Source organism: Numenius arquata, chromosome 11, assembly GCF_964106895.1.
Source record: "Numenius arquata chromosome 11, bNumArq3.hap1.1, whole genome shotgun sequence".
NCBI classification, from domain to species: domain Eukaryota; kingdom Metazoa; phylum Chordata; class Aves; order Charadriiformes; family Scolopacidae; genus Numenius; species Numenius arquata.
In genome coordinates, this window is record NC_133586.1 from 27887337 (window position 1) to 27907542 (window position 20206).

Below are 20206 nucleotides of genomic sequence, written 5' to 3' on the forward strand. Positions count from 1 at the left end.
GCTAAAAGTGCTTTGGGGAGATTAACAGCTACTTCGGGAACGCTGCGCACTCTTCCCTGTAATGTCCCTCAAAGCACACTCTTGAGACAGAAACGTGATGGCACGTCACATTTGCAAGGGAAAATTTAACTTTAATAAAGATTAATACGTGGGGACTCACCACTGCATTTTTTCTAATTGCCTTTCATTAACGTTCTCAGCAGCCTTGAATAAACAACACGGCCTTTTGTTTCCTGTTTGCCAGACACAGACTGCATGAGGCAGAGCCAGTTCTTGATCTATAGGAGCAATAGGTTTTCACTATAGACTCCTGTACTGAGGTACTCTGAACTCTTTGATCCTCAGGTGTCTTGTAACAGCCTCTGCCTAGAGGAAAAATCTGCTTTGCAAAGTTGGAGCAATGTAGCGTGAATTCTTTGTGGGTGAAACAAGAAGAAAAATTATCCTTTCTTCTCTGTGAAAACTTTCCTGCACTGGGACCATCTCCACAGCGGTCCAGGAGCTGCTGCCTGGGACCCTGCACCGGGGTCAGCCAGCGCTCTGCAAGCACGACGTCTCGCCCAGCTCCTCCCTGGCCAGCTCAGCTCATCACAGTTTCACCGAGGCCCCTTGAAGGTATTTTTCAGGATGTGGGACTTCCTCAGGGAACAAGCAGACGGTATAGTGCATTTGTGACAATGAAAATAACAGTACATAGAAAGGAATGAGCTTTTGAAAGACCAGACAGACTTGCAGTCGGATTCTCACGTTGTTAAATCAGTCCCCTACAACATCTTGTCATTTCTCCTTATACTGATTTGCTTTCATTCTTCAGAGCCTCCGTCATCTATTGCTGTAAAAGCCAAAATACATTTCCATAACTGCCTAAGAGCCTCTATTCCTGGCCAAAGACACCACTGCACTATTATGCCCACTCCTTCACCTGGCTACCTGACACCAACAATACCCCTCAACACCCTTGAACACTGGGAGCTCAGTGGCAGGTACCAGATGGCTGCTCCTGAAAACACAAACACTGCAAGTACAGGAGCCTTTGAAGGCTGTTTGATTTTAATGAATGATACTTTGGTGTTAAGAAAAAAACCCCATTGTACTGGGAAATTCAGACTATACTGACATGTGTGGTGATGTTTTCTGGACAAAGTTGGTGACTAAAAAAAAATCTATTACATCATCACAATAATGACAATATCTGAATGCCAACTGTCTTCTGGGTTAATTCCCAAATCTGCGTGTGCTGTGTGTGGAAGCTGAGAGTTTGGGAGAGCTGTAGTGCTGCCTCTCATTGAAAACAAGGAAGAAACCTGCCCAGCCAGGGCCCAGGTGCCCATATATCAGGACACTAAAAATACCTTGAGAGTGAAACCATAGAAGACCAGCCAAACAACACCTATTGCTCCCCTCTTTGCCAAGTGCTAAAAAAAAAAGCCAAAGGAGAAAAATCCCAGCTCGGGGAACAGGTTTGACTAGCTCTGCCACATTTTTGTACTCTCTCTGGTCTCTAACTCAGACCCAGGCAGGGTTTGTCTATCCCTTCCAGACTTTGTCAGTACCATGAGGCACCTCTGGTCTCTTCCCGGAGGGAGCTCTAGCCCACTGCCATTAGCCTTCTCCAAACTGCTACAGCAGGGCATCTTCTAACTCTGCGGACCCGTCCTTGGACAGAAGGAATAGCTAATGCACAAGGACTCATCTAGTCTATGAAAGATTGGTTTAGTTCCCAGATCTGTCAAAATTACCTCCATAATGATACGGCTTTTCTTGGCTCCTACACAAACGCGGGCACAAGGCAGCACCTCCCAGCTTCACTGAGGGCTCTTGGAGATACACACAGGAGATGGCAAGGTGTTCAGATACTGCCAACGTAGAGGTCACACAAGTGTCATAAATACTGTACCAAACCCATAGTAAAGCTACAGTAAAAGGAACAGTACTCTCCTTGTCAATGCAATTTCTGAACATGGCTTTTACCATATCTAAAAATACCTGGAGGTAATGCCCCATCCCTGCGGACATTCAAGGCCAGGTTGGATGAGGCTTTGAGCAACCTGGTCTGGAGGGAGGTGTCCCTGCCCAGGGCAGGGGGCTGGAACCCCATGATCTTTACGGTCCCTTCCAACCTAAACCATTCTATGATTCTACCTAGAGGTCTCTGCAATGCCACACTGATTTCTGCAATGATCTTCTTCTGCCCTGCTGGGGGGGCTGCTCAAGCCCTGGCGTATCCTCTTCACAGGCTGTAATGGGATTTCTGTTCCAAATGGGGATAAAATGTGCTCTCAGAAATGTGAATTTTCAAGTTCTGAAATTCTGCTTTTGTACTGCGAAGCTGCTAAAAGCTAGGCCATATTTTCCCGGTCTTGCGTTCTGACACATTACTTTATGGCATGCGCTAAATATTCATGGCTACAGTAAGACAAACTAAAAGCCTAAAGAGTCTGTTAATTTTAATTTATTGCTAAAATCATTGCAAGACATTGCTCTGATTGAAATCTCTTACCTTTTTTTCATTTCAAAGTGCCTCGTTTGCTAGTGTCCAGCAGTTCCATTAGAATGCAAAAGGAGACAGATCTAGAAAACAGTTCAATAACTTGTTTGTAGCAGGTGTCCTTAAAAGATTTTAGCATTACAGTATCACTGCTTAGTGCAAAATAAAACAAATATAAGGCAAAATAACTACTTTAACATAAATTTTAAAAAATATTAAACAAAAATTGAAAACAACTTAGAACTATTTTTGCAGCTCAGTTTGTCATAAAACACATAGGTTTTCCCAAAGGGTTTTACTAATTATCAACTACAGCACAGATAGGTCTTCTCTCATCAGTGCGATGGTCTCCTACAAAAATTCATGTTATTTTTCTTACATACAACTGGTTGGTAACATAATGGTGAATGGTTTTCCACAGCAGCTTGTGCCGTGTGAAGGAAACGTTAAGTCTCTTCCTTCGTGTTCGAGTTCTCTAAAATTTAGTGTATGTGTTCAGACAGAAAACTGTCTCCCTGTATACTGACATTGTTATATAATTTCAATTTATATTGATTTATAAGTAAATCGATAAAGTAATTAGAAGCAAAAAGTCGGATAAGTTTCTGTGAAAATGTCACCAAAATCTATCTAATGCTAGGATTGTAAAATCAATCTTTGATTTTTTTAAATCAACACTTTCCAATAACTTACTATCCTTCTGGAAAGTTCTGGGTCAGCACTAACTTTCCACAGACACTTTTGTAACAAAAGAGTTGACTGTACATTACTAACAGCGCTCCTTTCACCTCCATCCTTTACACCACCAGCGTACATGCTCCTTGGCTTTCCCTGCAAATATAAAAACTAAATACACACCCTGAAAAAAAACAGGAAAGTGGCAACGTAGCTTTATCATTCTTATGCTCCCTTCTCCTGCAGGCAGAAGAACCTGAGATAGGGCGTGGGTTTTGGAGATAGTGTGGACATGGTCACAAGGAAGGCTGTGGCACAGGGAAGGATGGTCACAGGGTTTCATGAGGAGTGGTCAGGCTGACCGGAATGGTCTCATTCTTACATTTTTTTAATCTGAATTCCTGGCCCTGGGTGAGGGTAGTAACCACCTGCACTGATTTCCTTCTGCAGCTAGACTTCAGATCAGAACTCATTCCTACAAGCGACATGTTGCTTTGTTGTGCTGCAGCCCTGTCACCATTCTCCATTTCACGGCAGCTGGCTGTGTCTGCAAATCCCAACAAGAAATAACTTTAAAAGCATTTCAAGTTTCTAAAGGAAACACTCCCCTCTCCCCACCAGCAGATGCACTGCCAGCCTCTTGCAGAAACCCTTGTCCTGAATTAGGAGCGCAGAGATCACCCTGGAACCACCTTGGCTTTTCCACAGGCCTCTGCGTGCAGCGTGGGGAGCTGGGAATGCTGGCCAAACACAACCCCGGGGACAGGACAGCAGATGTGCTTCCAGGGGGACTTCACAATCAAATCCGGCAACTTATTCTGTGCTGCCCCATGGGGTTTCCAGCCAGAGCCCCACAGTGATGGAGTCTCTACAATAACAGATGGAGAAAGACATACTTTTGTTTTACAAGACAGAAAGGAAAGTTTAAACAGAACAGGCTGGAAATAACCACAACAGCTGAGGATGTGGAGATCCTCAGTTCATTTTCCACCTCCTGGAGAGTGAGTGGGACAGGTCTCCCATCTGCAAAGAACCAGCCTCTTGGCAAAGCAGTAGGGGCAGGTCCATCGCCATCTCTCCAGGCAATTAGAACACGCAGGATTTCAGCTTATGCAGCTCCCATGCCTTATGCCATACAGTACACACCTGAGGAAAAGGATACCAGTTTTTGCTTCAGTTCCTTTTCTGTGAATTAGAAACAATTACTTTCCTCTAGATTCTGTTCTTCAAAGTTCACCTTCCCTACTCTTAGAGGTATCTGCATTTTAGACATATCTTCAATGACCACATTTATAAAAAAGTATCACATGCCCACGTTACTTTAATCAGTTCTCAAAGCCAGCTGTGGAAGACGTCTATGTATGAAAGTGGTTAAGTTCGCACTGTGTGACACCAGACATCTCTTGCCCCAGGGATAAGGAAACTCGGTCCAGGCTGGAACCTGCCCGGCTGGCCCCAGCTACGCACGAAGGGAAGGATCTCAGTGACATCTAGTGTTCCCTGCCACAGCCCAGCAGCCAGCACACCCCACTGCACACACGGCCTCCCTGCCACCCCATCAGACCCTGTCTCCTGAAACCCAGACATCTATTTATTGGCTGCATAAACACAAGTTATTTAAGCAAAAAGTACAAATTATGATGAGGGTAACTAATTTTTACAGAAACCAAACCTACTCTCCTAGCTGAGAGACAGTGCATGGGATAAGCACCACTGACATGACAAGAAGGAGTCACAGGAGAAGAGGAGGCTGAGGGGGGACCTCATTGCCCTCTACAACTACCTGAAAGGAGGTTGTAGAGAGGTGGGTGTTGGCCTCTTCTCCCAAGTGAATAATGACAGGACCAGAGGAAATGGTCTGAAGTTGGGGCAGGGGAGGTTTAGATTAGATATTAGGAAGAATGACTTTACTGAGAGGGTGGTCAGGCACTGGAACAGCCTGCCCAGGGAGGTGGTGGAGTCGCCATCCCTGGAGGTATTTAAGAAACGTGTAGACATGGCACTTCAGGGCATGCTCTAGTGCCCGAGATTGTTGGTTTGTGTCTGTTTGTGGGTCGGTGTGGGGTGTGGTTGTGGTGTTTGCTTTTTGTGGTTTTTGGTTTGGTTTTGGTGGTTGTGGGGTTTTTTTTGGGGGGGTAGGGGGGTGTTTTGTTTTTGGTTTTTTCTGTGGTTGGACTCGATGATCTCAAATGTCCCATCCAACCAAAAATATTCTGTGATTCTGTGACAGGGCACCTAACGTTAACTCTAAGAAGAGCAAGAATCATTATTGGGACAGCTCCTGTTAGCTAACCTGGCACCAGGGTCTGTGCTACGATGAGATACAAGCAAATACAAAAACATGACAATTTAGAGCAAACAGGAGGGTGCTCAGTCTCACTGGATTATTATTTTTTTTTTTTCCCAAACTAAAATCAGTGTAGTACACTTATATACAGCTACAACATACCTGGATTTGTTAAAGGTGAATGATCTAGATCTCTTACGTATATACATATTTATCTTAACCTCCCTTTTTCTTTTTTAAACTATTTAAGAGCTATCCCACAGATTGATTATTTCAGGACCTGAAAACATCTCTGACAATTTTTACAGAGCAATGACTGGACATGAACAGGAGAGCCCCATGGGGAGGTGACAGTGCCTGACCCCTTCCACATAGACCACCCAAACTCTAACTTCTGACTTGCAAGATGCACACTTTTGGGACAGAATTCAAGGAGAGAAACTGCCACTGGAAACCTGTATGTTCTTACCTGTACTGTGCAGATGTGGGTGACTGTCACCTGGATGCATGAGGATGCGTCACCTCCACCGGCCTCAACGCTGTCACCTGGAGATGAGCAAATATCAGGCTTCAGCTGACATTGATTTCACAGTACTCGCTACATGGGTAGCTTAGAAAGGGATGTCTATACTTGACTGGCCTGTTGTGGCCGATAACCTCCCACTTAAATTGACGACTTAAATACATTGAGGATTTAACATCACTATTACCGATATCTTGCCAATTTGTTTTTACTTTAACTGCACTTTTATTCTTCTTTAACCTTTAATTAGTGTCACACAGACAATTAGCAGCTGTGTCTTTAAATTTGTCTGGTCTATTATTTTTAATAGCTTTTATTTATAAAGACTTTCTTAGGTATTCCTTTCATTTGGCCTAAATGACTGAATACCATGCTAGATTCAAGTCACCTCGTCCCATGGCCTCGCTCATGTCCACTGTACTTGTCTGCTGCCACTCTACTGCCTGTCACCAGTTTGAATCTGCTTCACAAAGGCAAAGGAGTTTAAATAATCCTGAGCAATGAATGAAGGGGCACGTGCTGTGGTTCCAGACAGACTCCAGCTAGAGACAATTCAGGATGGAAGGCAGAAAGTTAACAACCTGCCTTCTTTCTAGCAGGAGTGCTGAGCTCCACTGAGGCTTGGAAATCTCAGAATTGATCCCAGATATTTGGCTTTAGAAATGATGATAATCTGGGATTTCTTCCCTTAATGAAATTTTTTAAATTAAATTGAGGTTGCAGATGGATACAAATAGATACCTGTTATCCCACAGTGCTCCCAGTCACGTCCCACTCTAGTGGAATAAAAGCCTCGCTTTCCCCATATCATGCTGTATGATTTCTTCCATCTTTCTCTGTCCGAGATGAATCTTCTAGCCCCAAATGCAAGAGAACTGGGTAGGTGATAACTGCTACTTGTGTGGAGCAGATCATTTTCATGAGCCAACATGTCCAGGTCTCTTCCGTTTCCAGCTTTGCTGGACCTGTGTAGATAAACAAAGATTACAAAACTAATCTCACAGTAAGAAAAAGCTATTCTTGCATTAAAAAGTAACCTTTTTTCACATGTTGAGTTGCAACACTTCCCTCAGTTTCACCCTACCACACTCTGGAGAATGTTCCCAGAGATGCTGTGGGGACAGCTCTCACTGCCAGCGCATCCCTGCCCTCTTCCCCACTGTCCCTTCAAACCATCAGACACAACGCCCCAGACCACATAGGCAGCAGGATGGGATGCTCAGCCTGCAGTGCTGATGTGCTGAGAATAAAATCAGAGGTGTCTAACGTCTTACAGCAGTAACTAAGACTTTGGACAACCAATTTGAGCAAACCTGATGCTGAAAAAAGAATAAAAAGCATACACACGTGCCGGTGAGCCAGAGTCTACTTGGTGTAGCAGGAGTTGGGTGCACTTTGGAGCTAATGAGGGGTGCTGAGTATGCAGCTTCAATACCTTTTCCTTGTAGGGACAGCAAGAAGTCAGGTCTGGCATTTTCCACAGGGAACTGTTGTCTCTTCTGAGCAGGCTGGTGCCTGGGTGGCAGAGGTGGCTGTCGCCAGGCCACTCGCTCCCTGTCTGCGCAGCCAAGAGCTGGCCAGGGGGAGAGGGCTCAGCTGGGCCAAGCGAACTGGTCAGGCATGGGAGTGAGACCAACACTATGTTTCACACAGACATTTTTATTTTCACATTTCTGCATGTATGCAAGAGAATGTTCTTTTTCCTGGGATGTGCTGGTAGACATACTATACCCTACAGAATAGAGTTTAGCAATGCTTTTTATATATATATATGTACACACATATATATAGTCTCGCAAAATTTCTTCTGCATTTTTCCACGTGTCAGAATGGATGTCTACAACAAATCAGAGATAAAGGGACACAGCAAGGTTTTGTTTTATTTTTCTTATCTCTAAAATAAAATGCCTTTTTTTTTTTTTCACTTGATTGCCTGTTCTCCTGGTCATACTTAAGCAAAAATGCTGAAGAGAAAACACATGCCTACAAGCTTTCAATCTTTACTACTCTGAGATACTATCGGTGATGCCGATAGAACATTTTTGAACTCTTATTTACACCAGGGCCGGGCTATCAGTTAGGTGTATGTCACTGCACCAAATGTAAGAGCACCTCTGAATCTGTGATGCAAATAAATCATTAGCATGTAAATGTTACACTCACAGCACAGTTCAGCAGTTTAACAGCCTCTATGCAGATAGATATGTGTTTGTAAGAGTCCTGCTTTTTAAAGCTTCCCTGTAAACTTTTAACCTGACAGTGTCCCTTAAGAAAAAAAATACATACTGGCTTAAGAAAGGACACCTTCCTACAGATATTGTCTTTTTATTATTAAAACAAACATTTTTAAAACCATTCAACAAAATTTCATACAAATTACCATTGTAGAATAGCATTTGTGAAGCTACGCATTGCTGCTCCATTAACATGGCTTTAGTTATCACAATTTATATTATTTGCACATTTCCTTAGGTCTTTCATGGCACTTCCACGAAGAAGGCAAAAAGGTTGTTACACTGCTGCTACCATCTTATCAGAGGTCTCACACGGACACAAAGATGCTTGTTCTCAACACGTGCCACAGTCAGGCAATGCCACAGTTCTGCCCACAATGCTCGAGCCTTAGGATATCCGTACTCAGGATTATAGCTTGACTCATGATTACTCACAATATTGCAATGCATTCAAAGTAACAGGAAAACAAACATCGACAGTAACAGGCACGTTATACTTTTTTTTTTTTTTTGCATTATCATTAATCACATTCCTATTTTTCAACAGATTGTTGCCTAAAATGCATGTTAGAAAGGCTTTTTTTTTTTTTTTTAGAAAATGCTGGCATGAAAGTGCAGACTAATGTTTGTAACTAATGAAACAGTCAGACTAATGATTTAGACGTTATTTAAACATTCACAACTTTGAGAAAATGTGCACAGCTGATAGCACTGACAGATAGTCTAACTGTAACTTAGAAGCCAGCATAGTAACTACCTTCCACATACTGGCAGTAGGATTTATGATGGTATGAGACTAGAATAGCATACTATGTTTTATTTAGAAAGCTGTAGTAGTAAGTATTTGCCATAAATATTGCAAGCCCCGTTTATGAGCGATGGGAGGCTTTGCAGGTTTACAAAGTAACATTCACAGAAAACATAAAAAACAAACCCAAAGACATTTCCATGCAGAGTAGGATTCTCTCACAGTCACTGGATCTCTGTTATCTGTTGGCTGGAGCACACATGCCATACACACATATGGTACTCACGGAAAACCCACAGGCCACCTATGCGCTGATGTGTACCAGTCTCTGGCTGGTGTCAGTGGGATCAGGGACAAACACAGGATAATAAATGCTTTCACAAAGGCAATGACTCTGCCACAAACAATTTTCGATTAGAGCTCTGTGAAAATACAACTGCTGCGTGTCACATTGCCAACCCTCCTATCTCAGCTACACTGGACTTGGAGTGGAGCAGAGAGGTAGCGACCCAGGGCTGAACACCAGGTACGCGCCGGTGGGATCTGGACTCCTGCAGGACCGCAATCGTAATTATGCCCGAAGAGCAGAATCACGACCCGGCATTCAGCATCTCCCTCTCTGCCTAAACCACCCCATCGTTACTGGGAGCCGAAAACCGATGCTGTGAAGCAGGTAAGGAGGTGCCAAAACTGCAGGGTCACTGATGGGAGCCTGATTTGAGCAATGCACTTAAGCACGTATGGAGAGGAACATCCAAATGTTTGAAGTACATTGCCAAACTGGGGCCATGCTCAACAGAAAGCAGTTATAGCCCCTATGAGCCAGGCATCCCTGCGCTACCCGTATAGCACTTCTGCTACTGGAGACACAGAAAACATTGCTGAGGCCGAATTCATCACAGTAACTCCAGAAATTAATTTAGCTTCAGGGACCATGGTGCCATGCAACTAATAATGTTTCCTTTTGAAAAGGGCACATTCAAAACTTTTCAGGCTGTATGTGCCATTTCATGAGCACGTTTGGAGCAACACTATTAGAGGAGAAAGGCACTGTGCCAGCCCAATGCAAATGCTTGTTTTCCATTATCTTGTCCACTTTTGCCTCAGCTGAAGTTAACTGCTTAGACTGGTAATAGACAGATGCTCTTTTGGTGTGGGGAAAAAAGCAGGTTATTCAGTATAATAAATTCTGTCATTTGCTAAAGTGATTGCAAGAAGAATCAAGAAGGAAGAGTGTAAACATTGTGCCTTATTTCAGCTACAACTGATGTCTTTATCAAGTGCCTATTAAAGAAAAACTAAATAGACAACACCGGACAACTGAAGGACAAGGCTACTCTCACAGCATCTTATCACTTCTGCAAGTCACAGCACATTACTGGAGTTGCTATGCCCTGTGCCACTGCTAGGAAGGAATTAATTAACGGTATTTGTATGAAAGGCAATGAATAGGATAGACTAGGGTGTCACTCCCACGAACGTGTAACTTCACTCACTTGAATAGCACTTTTGATGACGAGTGAGCAACTGGAAGGAATGAAGTTAAGACTACATAGAAGTGTTATGGAGGAGGACAGTAAAAGGGGAGAATGTCCCATCTTGGGAAATTAGCATAGCATTACACTAGTACTGATTAGATCTACTTCTATAATCAGGAATACTTCAATAGATTAAATTTTTATAAAATATAGGGCTACAGAAATGAGGCATTCTATATATTTTGTATTATAAAAAACTTCCACTTACATAATTTTTAAAATATATCTTCACTGCTAACAGTATATTTGCAATATAGTATCTGGTGTAATAAAAATATATGCTTACTGGATGGGAGCGATGTAGCACTACAGCAGGGACTCTCCTTTCTGTGTGGTCTGACCAGCTGGAAAAGTTGGCTGTTCCCTCTTTCCCTGGGTTTCTCAGCCATCGGCTGTGTGGAGACCGCAACGGCACTCTGGTGTGTTAACTTTCTTAAGAGTCCTCTGCAAAGCAGGCTCTGACATGTTCCTCAGCTGAAAAAATAATCTACTGGGCAAAACCCAACCTTGGTGTAAATTCACTACATGATTCTTCCTGTTTTACTAATTAAAAAACCCAAATCCCTGAACCAATGCTCTCTTTGGCATTAGTAAGGAAATGGGACTTTTACAAGTCATGCAACTGCCTTGTAGGAAAGAAGATTTTGCTGTAGAAAATGTCAGATTACCCAAAGGGACATACGGGCCTGGCAGCTAACGTACAGGGCACTTTGTGGGTGCCCAGGTCTGCATGTGGAAACACAGTGGCATCATCTGGGCCCTTTTCTGCACTAAGGAAAACTGGAAAGCTTAAATAAATCCATAAAGTGGGTAACACCTTACTGTAACTTCCAATGCAAAAATACAAACATTCAAATGATGAATCTAGGAAGCATATGCTGAAATACACCGAAAGGCCCAGAGCACATGCCCATGGTGCTGCTGACACACACACTGGAGAATCACTTGGTGTCCCACCATGTGCTGGGACTGCGGAAGGTGGCTGGGACCAGAGCAGGCATTCATCTTCCTGTACCAGCCCTTTATAAACCTGCCCTTGCAAGAACTTAACATCATTGAACAGGATTTGTTCTGTAGTTTGAAATTTATATGTGCAACACATGTTTTGCTCCTTCCTGGCTCACCCTGATGTGAAAATCCTCTAGTTAATGTGTTCAGGAAAAACTCCAACAAACTCAGTGTGGTGGCACCAGTGCATGTGAGAGGAAAAGCAGGATCTCTGCAGAAATGGGGATACTGGCTACACAGGCTGTCTGCTTAGTGTCCTGGGTACGTTTACTGTTCATTTTTTAACAGACCGCCCTGTAGATTCGACTTTTGTGAAAGCAGATTAACGGCAAGGCATTCATAAAGCATTTTGCCGTATGGTAGTATAGACTGAGCTTTTCACTTACAACAGATGGCTGAGTAAGCTATCGACATGTGCTATCATATGTAATCAAGCTCGCTAGATTAAAAGCAGGACTTGTGCCTAGCAAACAATGCTGTATATTACTCATTGAACTTCGAGCAGCAGTTCTCTCTTGTCAGGTTTTATTAAAATATTCACATGCTTCCAAAACGAAACAAAGGTCCACCGGTGTCTCTTGGGGAGAAGAGGTGGGATCGGTTGCATTCGGTTGCCATTTGGTTGGAGATGTCATACAAAATCCTCACACACTGAACATGGCTGAATTGTAAAAAGCTTTCACCCAGAAAGGAGGTCTTTGTTACACAGAAAGTCTCTGACTCCTCCAGCACTCCCCAGACATGGTTACATCACGTTCTCAAAGAGCTGTAAGGATCGCATGATATTGTCGTCCTGAAAGCAAGGAGAAGACATTTTCATAAAACCAGCACTGACAAGCACAACTCATAACTTTTCATGGTCCAGGAGGGGCTCTGCAGCTGCTACCGCAGGCAACAGCCTAGCTTTCATAATGCTTTTCATCCTCCTTGAGCTGGAATTGACTCAGTGATCAGGTCCTGATTCAGCAAAGCAGTCATAGAATGGTTAGGGTTGGGAAGGACCTTAAAGATCATCGAGTTCCAACCCCCCTGCCATGGGCAGGGACACCTCCACTAGAGCAGGTTGCTCAAAGCCCCATCCAGCCTGGCCTTGAACACTTCCAGGGATGGGGCATCCACAACTTCCCTGGGCAACCTGTTCCAGTGCTTCACCACCCTCAAGGAAAGAATTTCCTCCTAACATCTAATCTAAATCTCCCCTCTTCCAATTTAAAACCATTACCCCTTGTCCTGTCACTACATTTCCTGACAAAGCGTCCCTCTCCGGCTCTCCTGTAGGCTCCCTTCAGATATTGGAAGGCTGCTATGAGGTCTCCCCGGAGCCTTCTCTTCTCCAGGCTGAACAACCCCAGCTCTCTCAGCCTGTCTTCATAGGGGAGGTGCTCCATCCCTCTGATCATTTTCATGGCCCTCCGCTGGACCCGTTCCAACAGGTCCATGTCCTTCCTGTGTTGAGGACTCCAAAGCTGGACACACAGTCATCTCTTACTTGGGCACCTTAGCTGGTGCAAGCACAGGAGCTTCTCACGAGCTTGACATTCAGCCTGGGCTGTGACATTCAGCCTTTAATGAAGAAAACCAGACAGCAGCATTGAGCCGGTGATTGTGCTGAACCCTCAGGCTTCAGCGTCCAACTGCATTTCATTGATCCTGAGTATGCAAATACACATGTAGCTAATATTCATGAAAAGTCCAAATAAAATTGCAGGTTTTGAACTGATAAGCAAGCTGCCCTGAAGGACCACTTCACTCCAGAAATACAGCCAGCTCAAACCCAAAATACAAGCAATCTCAGCCTCTCTGAGGTTCCTAGATCCAAATGAGAAAGTTGGAGACCCACAAGGGAAATCCCAGATTGTTTCTTGTGAAGTCTTGAAATTGTACTTCAAGGTAATAACCAAAGTAATATTCAAAAGCATAATGATGATTTTTTTCCCCCCTAGGAATTCATTACTCCAAAAGTCAGAATAACTGTTTGCCTGTGACATGAAAATAATTTTCCACATTGAGCAACTTAAGAGATCTATTGCATCTCATTCCTCTACTTTATTTTGGGATTGCATCCATCCATCTCGCTTCCAATACCATTTGGTGAGTACTAGTACAAGGTACTGCCTTGCATGGGAAACCAATCATCCTCTGCAGAGCAATGCTAGGAGTTCACTGCCCATGAGCCACACCCTCAGAAATGGCAGAGGCAAGCATGAGAGTGCACTTCGATTTCTTTCCCATAAAGAAAAAAAAGAGAACAAAACCAAAACAAAACCATATCTTAGTGTTGCAGGGCTGACTCCTATCTGCCAGGAAACTGAACATGACAGCACATCAGACTGCACAGCTCCAGGAGCAAGAATGTCAACAAAAGGCACCAAACCCAGCCTGGGGCAGAGCATTAAACACGCTCCAACAGGCAGAAGTAAAGTAAAGCTGCTTCAATACTGAGACCACTAATCACAGACATGCATCCAGCCTGAAGGCAAATTATCCATGTGAACACACAACACAATCCAATTAAAGATGAGACCAAAAATAAGCTAAACAAGCAGGAGGGACCAAGAATCAAGTAACTGAAAAAAAAAAATCATCTTGTATTATGCATCTGCTAACAAGGATTTTGCTGCCTGAAGTCCCTGACTGAGAAGTAACCTGGGTGTTGCCAGAGCCAGACTTAACGCAGGAACAGCGGGAAGCCAGCCCAGCCCTCCACAGTGAGCATCTTCCCATTGCTCAGCTACAGAAGAGCTCTCCGACTTTTCCAGGGAAAGTAAAATACACAGGAGGGCTCGTATGCAATTATTTGCACTACTGTAAGTTTTCGAAAATGCATAAGCCATTATTGTACCGATTAAATATTAGAAATACCTGAACAAACATTCACAGAGTCGATTACAGTCTAAGACAACAGACACTTGGCAATTGCATGTTAATGCAGATGTCTTTGTGCCAGCACTAAAAATATCAGCCAATATTTACTGCAGCCAACCTAATGTATGGAACTTGCAAGAAGGACCTTATTTCTAAAACAGAAAAAAAAAGTATCGTTGCTATGACAGCATTTGCTTTTAATGTTTGACCATGAAAACACCAACTGGTTTTATAAGTCTGTGCTGTAACTACAAGATTTTGAGAGACCTTTGGCTCTAGATAGCTCAATCAACATGGTATCTACTAATGACATCCAGGAGTAGCACACGGAGACAGTAGCAGCATCTTAAAAAATAACCACACAAAAAATCCACCACAAAAACCAACAGCAACAACAAAAAAACACTGAGGAAGGTTAAGGGCATTATGAGCTTTCTCTAGAGTTATCTGCTTGCCTACAGAATCAGGCACTGCGGTTCACTCAGGAAAATTAAAGCACTGGCCACCAGCGCTGGAAATGAAGTGGTCCTCTCCTATGATTTGCCTGACTCTACTTCCCTATTCAGGCAGACTTCTCAGAGCACCACCAGAAACTCAATCTTGAAGCTGGCTTTTTCACAGAGCAAAGGAAACCTGGGATCCTGAGCAGCACCTTGTTTCAAATGGAGTTTGTCCAGAGGGAAAGCAAATGCTGTGGCATGAGTTAGATCTTTCATTACAGTTATAATTTTGTCCTTACCTCCTGACACGATTCAATAAACTCATCTAAAGTTACAACACCATCTTTGTTTTTGTCCATTTTCTGCAAAATAAAAAAAAAGAAAACAAATTTATTTCCATAGCTAACACTGCAGTGATAGTATAATATGTTATTTGCTGCCACCTGAATAAACCTAGAGGACTCCACAAGCTTAGATTACAGACTCAGTGTCATTGGACATATTTGCTGACTGCCAAGGACTTGTTTACTCTGGTATTTGGAGCACTTTTGAGGTCACCTCCAACTATTCTTCGACATACACCTCATCCTCTGCCCTTATTATGTCGTTTATTTATTCACTGCCTCACCAACCAGCACCCATATTCACAGAATCACAGAATATTTTTGGCTGGATGGGACCTTTCAGACCATCGAGTCCAACCAACAAAAAACCACCAACAACCAAACCAAAAAAAAAAAAAAAAAAAAAAAAAAAAAAAAAAAAACCAAACCAAAAAAAACCACACCCAAAAAATCCCAGAACACCAACACCAAACCAAACCAAACGCCCCCAACGACACCTCACCCACAAACAGACACAAACCAACAATCTCGGGCACTAGAGCATGCCCTGAAGTGCCATGTCTACACGTTTCTTAAATACCTCCAGGGATGGCGACTCCACCACCTCCCTGGGCAGGCTGTTCCAGTGCCTGACCACCCTCTCAGTAAAGTCATTCTTCCTAATATCTAATCTAAACCTCCCCTGCCCCAACTTCAGACCATTTCCTCTGGTCCTGTCATTATTCACTTGGGAGAAGAGGCCAACACCCACCTCTCTACAACCTCCTTTCAGGTAGTTGTAGAGGGCAATGAGGTCCCCCCTCAGCCTCCTCTTCTCCAAACTAAACATGCCCAGTTCCCTCAGCCTCTCCTCATATGACTTGTTCTCTAGACCCCTCACCAGCTTGGTGGCTCTCCTCTGGACACGCTCCAGCAGCTCAATGTCCTTCCTGTAGTGAGGGGCCCAGAACTGAACACAGCACTCGAGGTGAGGTCTCACTAGGGCTGAGTACAGAGGCATGATCACTTCCCTACTCCTGCTGGCCATGCTGTTCCTGATACAGGCCAGGATGCTGTTGGCCGCCTTGGCCACCTGGGCACACTGCTGGCTCATGTTAAGCCGGCTGTCCACCAACACCCCCAGGTCCTTTTCTGCCAGGCAGCTTTCCAGCCACTCTGCCCCAAGCCTGTAGCGTTGCCTGGGGTATTGTGACTGAAATGCAGGACCCGGCACTTGGCCTTTATTAAACCTCATCCCATTGGCCTTGGCCCATTGATCGAACCTGTCCAGGTCCCTCTGTAGAGCCTTCCGACCCTCAAGCAGATCAACACTCCCACCTAGTTTGGTGTCATCTGCAAACTTACTGAGGGTGCACTCAATCCCCTTATCCAGATCATCATTCCTGTCTCTCTCTACGGTTGGTTGAGAGAAGCAGCACCAAAGGGCTGCAACACATGCAGAGGCTTCAGACTTGCTGGATGTGGCAAACCCCAATGCCAAGAATCGGGCTCTAACGGACAAATGGAATACCTTGGAGTCAGGGAATCAACAGACACCGTAATGTTAGGCTGAATGGCTGCTAGGGTTTATTTTGGAATATATAACCGGGCATAGGATAGAACCTATCAGTGCATAGCTCACATGTTAAGAAAAACACATCAAAAAATCACATACCTGGAAGAATACTTCTACGTGCTGCCTTGGAGCATCTTCCTTGAGCACTGGATACGTGTACTTTCCCATCATATCATAAATTGCCTTTACGATATCCATCATTTCCTGCAGTAGTGGCATGCCAGCAGAAACACAAAAGGGAAGTTAATAGAAATGGTAGCACATTTCTTTCTTTTGCTATCCTTTTCTTTAGCCTCCTTCTCCTATTACAAAACAGCACAGAGAATGCCTATATATGTGCACGAAGACACAGATGTATCATATACAAGTTTGCCTATAAAACACAAGTGCTTCATTCTGATGGTACCATGACTTTTCCACAGCACCACGGGAGGTGCCCACAGTGCTCACCTCCCTCCTCTGCCCAGGCAGCACTACAGGACTCACACTCTGACATGGCAGCTCCTGGGGATGGTGCTGGGCTGCAAGTGGCATGCTCGGTCCTGAGCACTGCGGCACCAACCTTCATGGAGGTCCCAGAGCCTCCTCCAAGGCCAGGGACCTTCACAGCAGTCACTGAGAACCCAGCCCTCCTCCACACCTTCCACAAACTGCCACACAACCGGTAGCACCAACTGCAAACCCTCCAGGTACGCAAAATAGTTTTGAGAAGATAGACCAAGATGTATGTATCTCTACTTTGAGAGTCACAGAGCACCGCAATAGGCTGCCCAGAGAGGTGGTGGAATCTCCTTCTCTGGAGACATTCAAAACCTGCCTGGACACATTCTTGTGCAACCTGTTCCACCTATGGACCTGCTTTGGCAGGGGGGTTGGACTAGATGATCTCCAGAGGTCCCTTCCAACCCCATATGATTCTGTGATTCTGTATTGGCAAAATATTCAGGTTATTGTGCTCAAAACCCAAGACTTCCCACGAAGGGAACAAGCAAAGCCAAATAAGAAGATAAAACCATATGATAATGCAGGATTTGGGAGTGGTGCTGGGGGCTTGCAGTGTTTCAGATGAACCTGCACCACACCTCCCAGTGCAGCCAGAAACCCCTCGCAACTCAGTCACCAAGTAGGTATTGTCACCGTCAACCTCCCCTTTGCAAAGGTTATGTTGCTCGTAGCTGTAATTAGGGTTTTTCTCCGGAGTAAGGCAATCCATTAAAGGCAATACAATACAGGAAAATACGTCTACGAACCCATGCAATGTAAGACCACTGGGCACTTTACTTAGACACAGTAAAATGCTCAAGTCCAGTCTGATTTGCATTTAATTAGCTACATGTAAAATTAACTGTGCTCTGCAACAGAAACCAGTTGGCTCTCTTCAGAAATCAACCCCATTTGTTGGAAACAGGCTTACCTCCTTGTTTATATAGCCATCCTTATTTATGTCGTACAGATTAAACGTCCACCTTAGCTTCTCATGAACGGTTCCCCGCAACAGAATGGACAATGCCATCACAAAATCCTGGTTCAAGGCAGAAAGAGAAATGTGAATTTTCATCACATCCTTTTCTAAGTCATCTTCTTTATATAATGCCAGTCAAAAGACTTATCTTTTTAGAACAAAGCATATGGCTATCACCCTCTTCTGATTCCCTTTTCCAAAAACGTGTCCTCTACTGACTGAGCTCAAAGGACGTAACATCCGCTAAGATGATCTGAGTACTGTCACACTAATAAACGTGTATGAGATAACCAGGAAAATCAGAAAAGTCCTCATGTACTCAACTGCAGGCACTGTGAAGGACAAGCTTGTGATATGGGTCAGGCAGCTTAGCCAGGCTGGAAGGGCAGAAAGACCTAACTGGTGCTGCAGCCTTCAACTGTCCAAGTCCTGGGGTGAGGGGTGTGAAAACAGCATGAGATTAAGAGCGGATCCAGTCTAAGACAGGCAGACTTAGATCCTAAAGTTGACTGGCTGCTCTGGCTCCTTGGACCCACCAGGAGCAGCACAGTATGGCCAAGGCCAGAAGATGGGACACCTTCCTGGCTACCCATCCAACTTGGTCATGCTCCAAACTCTAAATACTGCACAAATGTAAGCATAGCAAAACACATGCCTGGTTTTTAAGAGCACTGCCATGTGCCAAGTGCTCCAGTGGCCTTTCCTCTGCTAGAAATGGTCTCCTGCAAGGAGAAGTCAGATTGCCACCACCTGGTTAAACACAGCTTCTTACCCACACATCTTGGGTGCTATCAAAGGAGGAGGAAAAGCCAGGCTTTTTTCTTTGCCCACCTTGAGAGAGATGGAGACATCCCAAATTCCTCTAACATAGGGAGCCTCAGCTTTTGGGCTCTGGCAAAATCTGTCAGACTTGACCAGATGCAATTTCCACCGCTAATTACTCAGTCTGGGACACAGCATTTTAATTGTATTTTTTGTTTACAGTAAAGTTATTACATCTAATACTTTGAATTATTTTTTTATACCGCACAATGACTCAGGCACTGTAAGCAGCATCACTACAGGGATTTATTAGTACAGGCAGAGTTTCAAGCTAACAGAGCTATAGAGTTCTTGATACCTCATTTAATGTACTTAGTCCTTCCTATGTTATCTCCATTAGTTCTGCATGTGGCAGTGCATGACTCCTTACAAACCTCTGCTCCTTTTTCCCAAGGCTCAGAGGAATTTCCATTTGCTGAACAATATAAAGAAGGGGACAAAATGCTTATGTTTGACAACCACTAAAGAGACAGGTTTGCCAGGAAGGAAAGCTCAGCACTTTTCCCTTTTTTAATACTTATCTAAGCATTTTCAATGAGTCAGTCTGTTTAGGTTTCTGGAAGCCTCTTGCTACCAAGTAGTTGCCACATACAAAGCTCCTGCTACAGCCATCACTACAGAGACACACATATACATATTGCAACATTCCCATTTTACATTTGATAAATGAACTAATTTCTCAGTCTCACCTGGAAATTACCAGAGTTCTTGGCCATTTGACAGAAAAGACAAGACTGGCTATGACATCTAGTTTTATGATCACAGTAAACTGTCTTCAAAACTATGAAGTTCATCCTCCACATGTCTATGCCTTAACATATCCCTTTGCTGCACTCCTACAGCTATGTGTGTGAGCTTGAAGGATGGCTATTTGTAGCCACAGCAACAGGCCTTTTAGTTAAAGGGTGGATTTGGTTTCCCTAGGAACGAAGTACCTGAGATGCTTCTTCAATATATCAAATAAGCTTAAAAAAACTACATTCCAGGAGCATACAAATGTAACCCAGCAATGCACGATGACTGCAGAAGATACACAATGTACTGGCTTTTCTTTGACATGCAAATTATCTGTACAAATCACTGGTCTCTTTTCATAAGGGACTGTCTTCAACCTCCCCTCTCTGCTACATAAATCTCAGCACTTTCTCTGTATGGTACTGACTAACACGATCTATATGATTAGTGAAAAGAAACATGCAAATCCATCTGCATAAACT

The 20206-nt window shown here is 43.9% G+C and overlaps 1 protein-coding gene across 3 annotated transcripts in view; it reads right to left on the reverse strand.

Moving 5' to 3' along the window:
* Positions 1-12005: 12005 nt before the first annotated feature.
* KCNIP1 (potassium voltage-gated channel interacting protein 1) overlaps positions 12006-20206 on the reverse strand; it is a 282480-nt gene continuing 274279 nt past the window's right edge. For all 3 annotated transcript variants that reach the window (XM_074155392.1, XM_074155391.1, XM_074155393.1), the window contains 4 exons: positions 18120-18227; positions 16805-16909; positions 15106-15168; positions 12006-12294 (listed from right to left, as the gene is read on the reverse strand). In XM_074155392.1, coding sequence (XP_074011493.1) covers positions 12247-12294; positions 15106-15168; positions 16805-16909; positions 18120-18227 — 324 coding nt within the window. In that variant the 3' untranslated portion in view covers positions 12006-12246. The remainder of the gene's footprint in view (positions 12295-15105; positions 15169-16804; positions 16910-18119; positions 18228-20206) is intronic.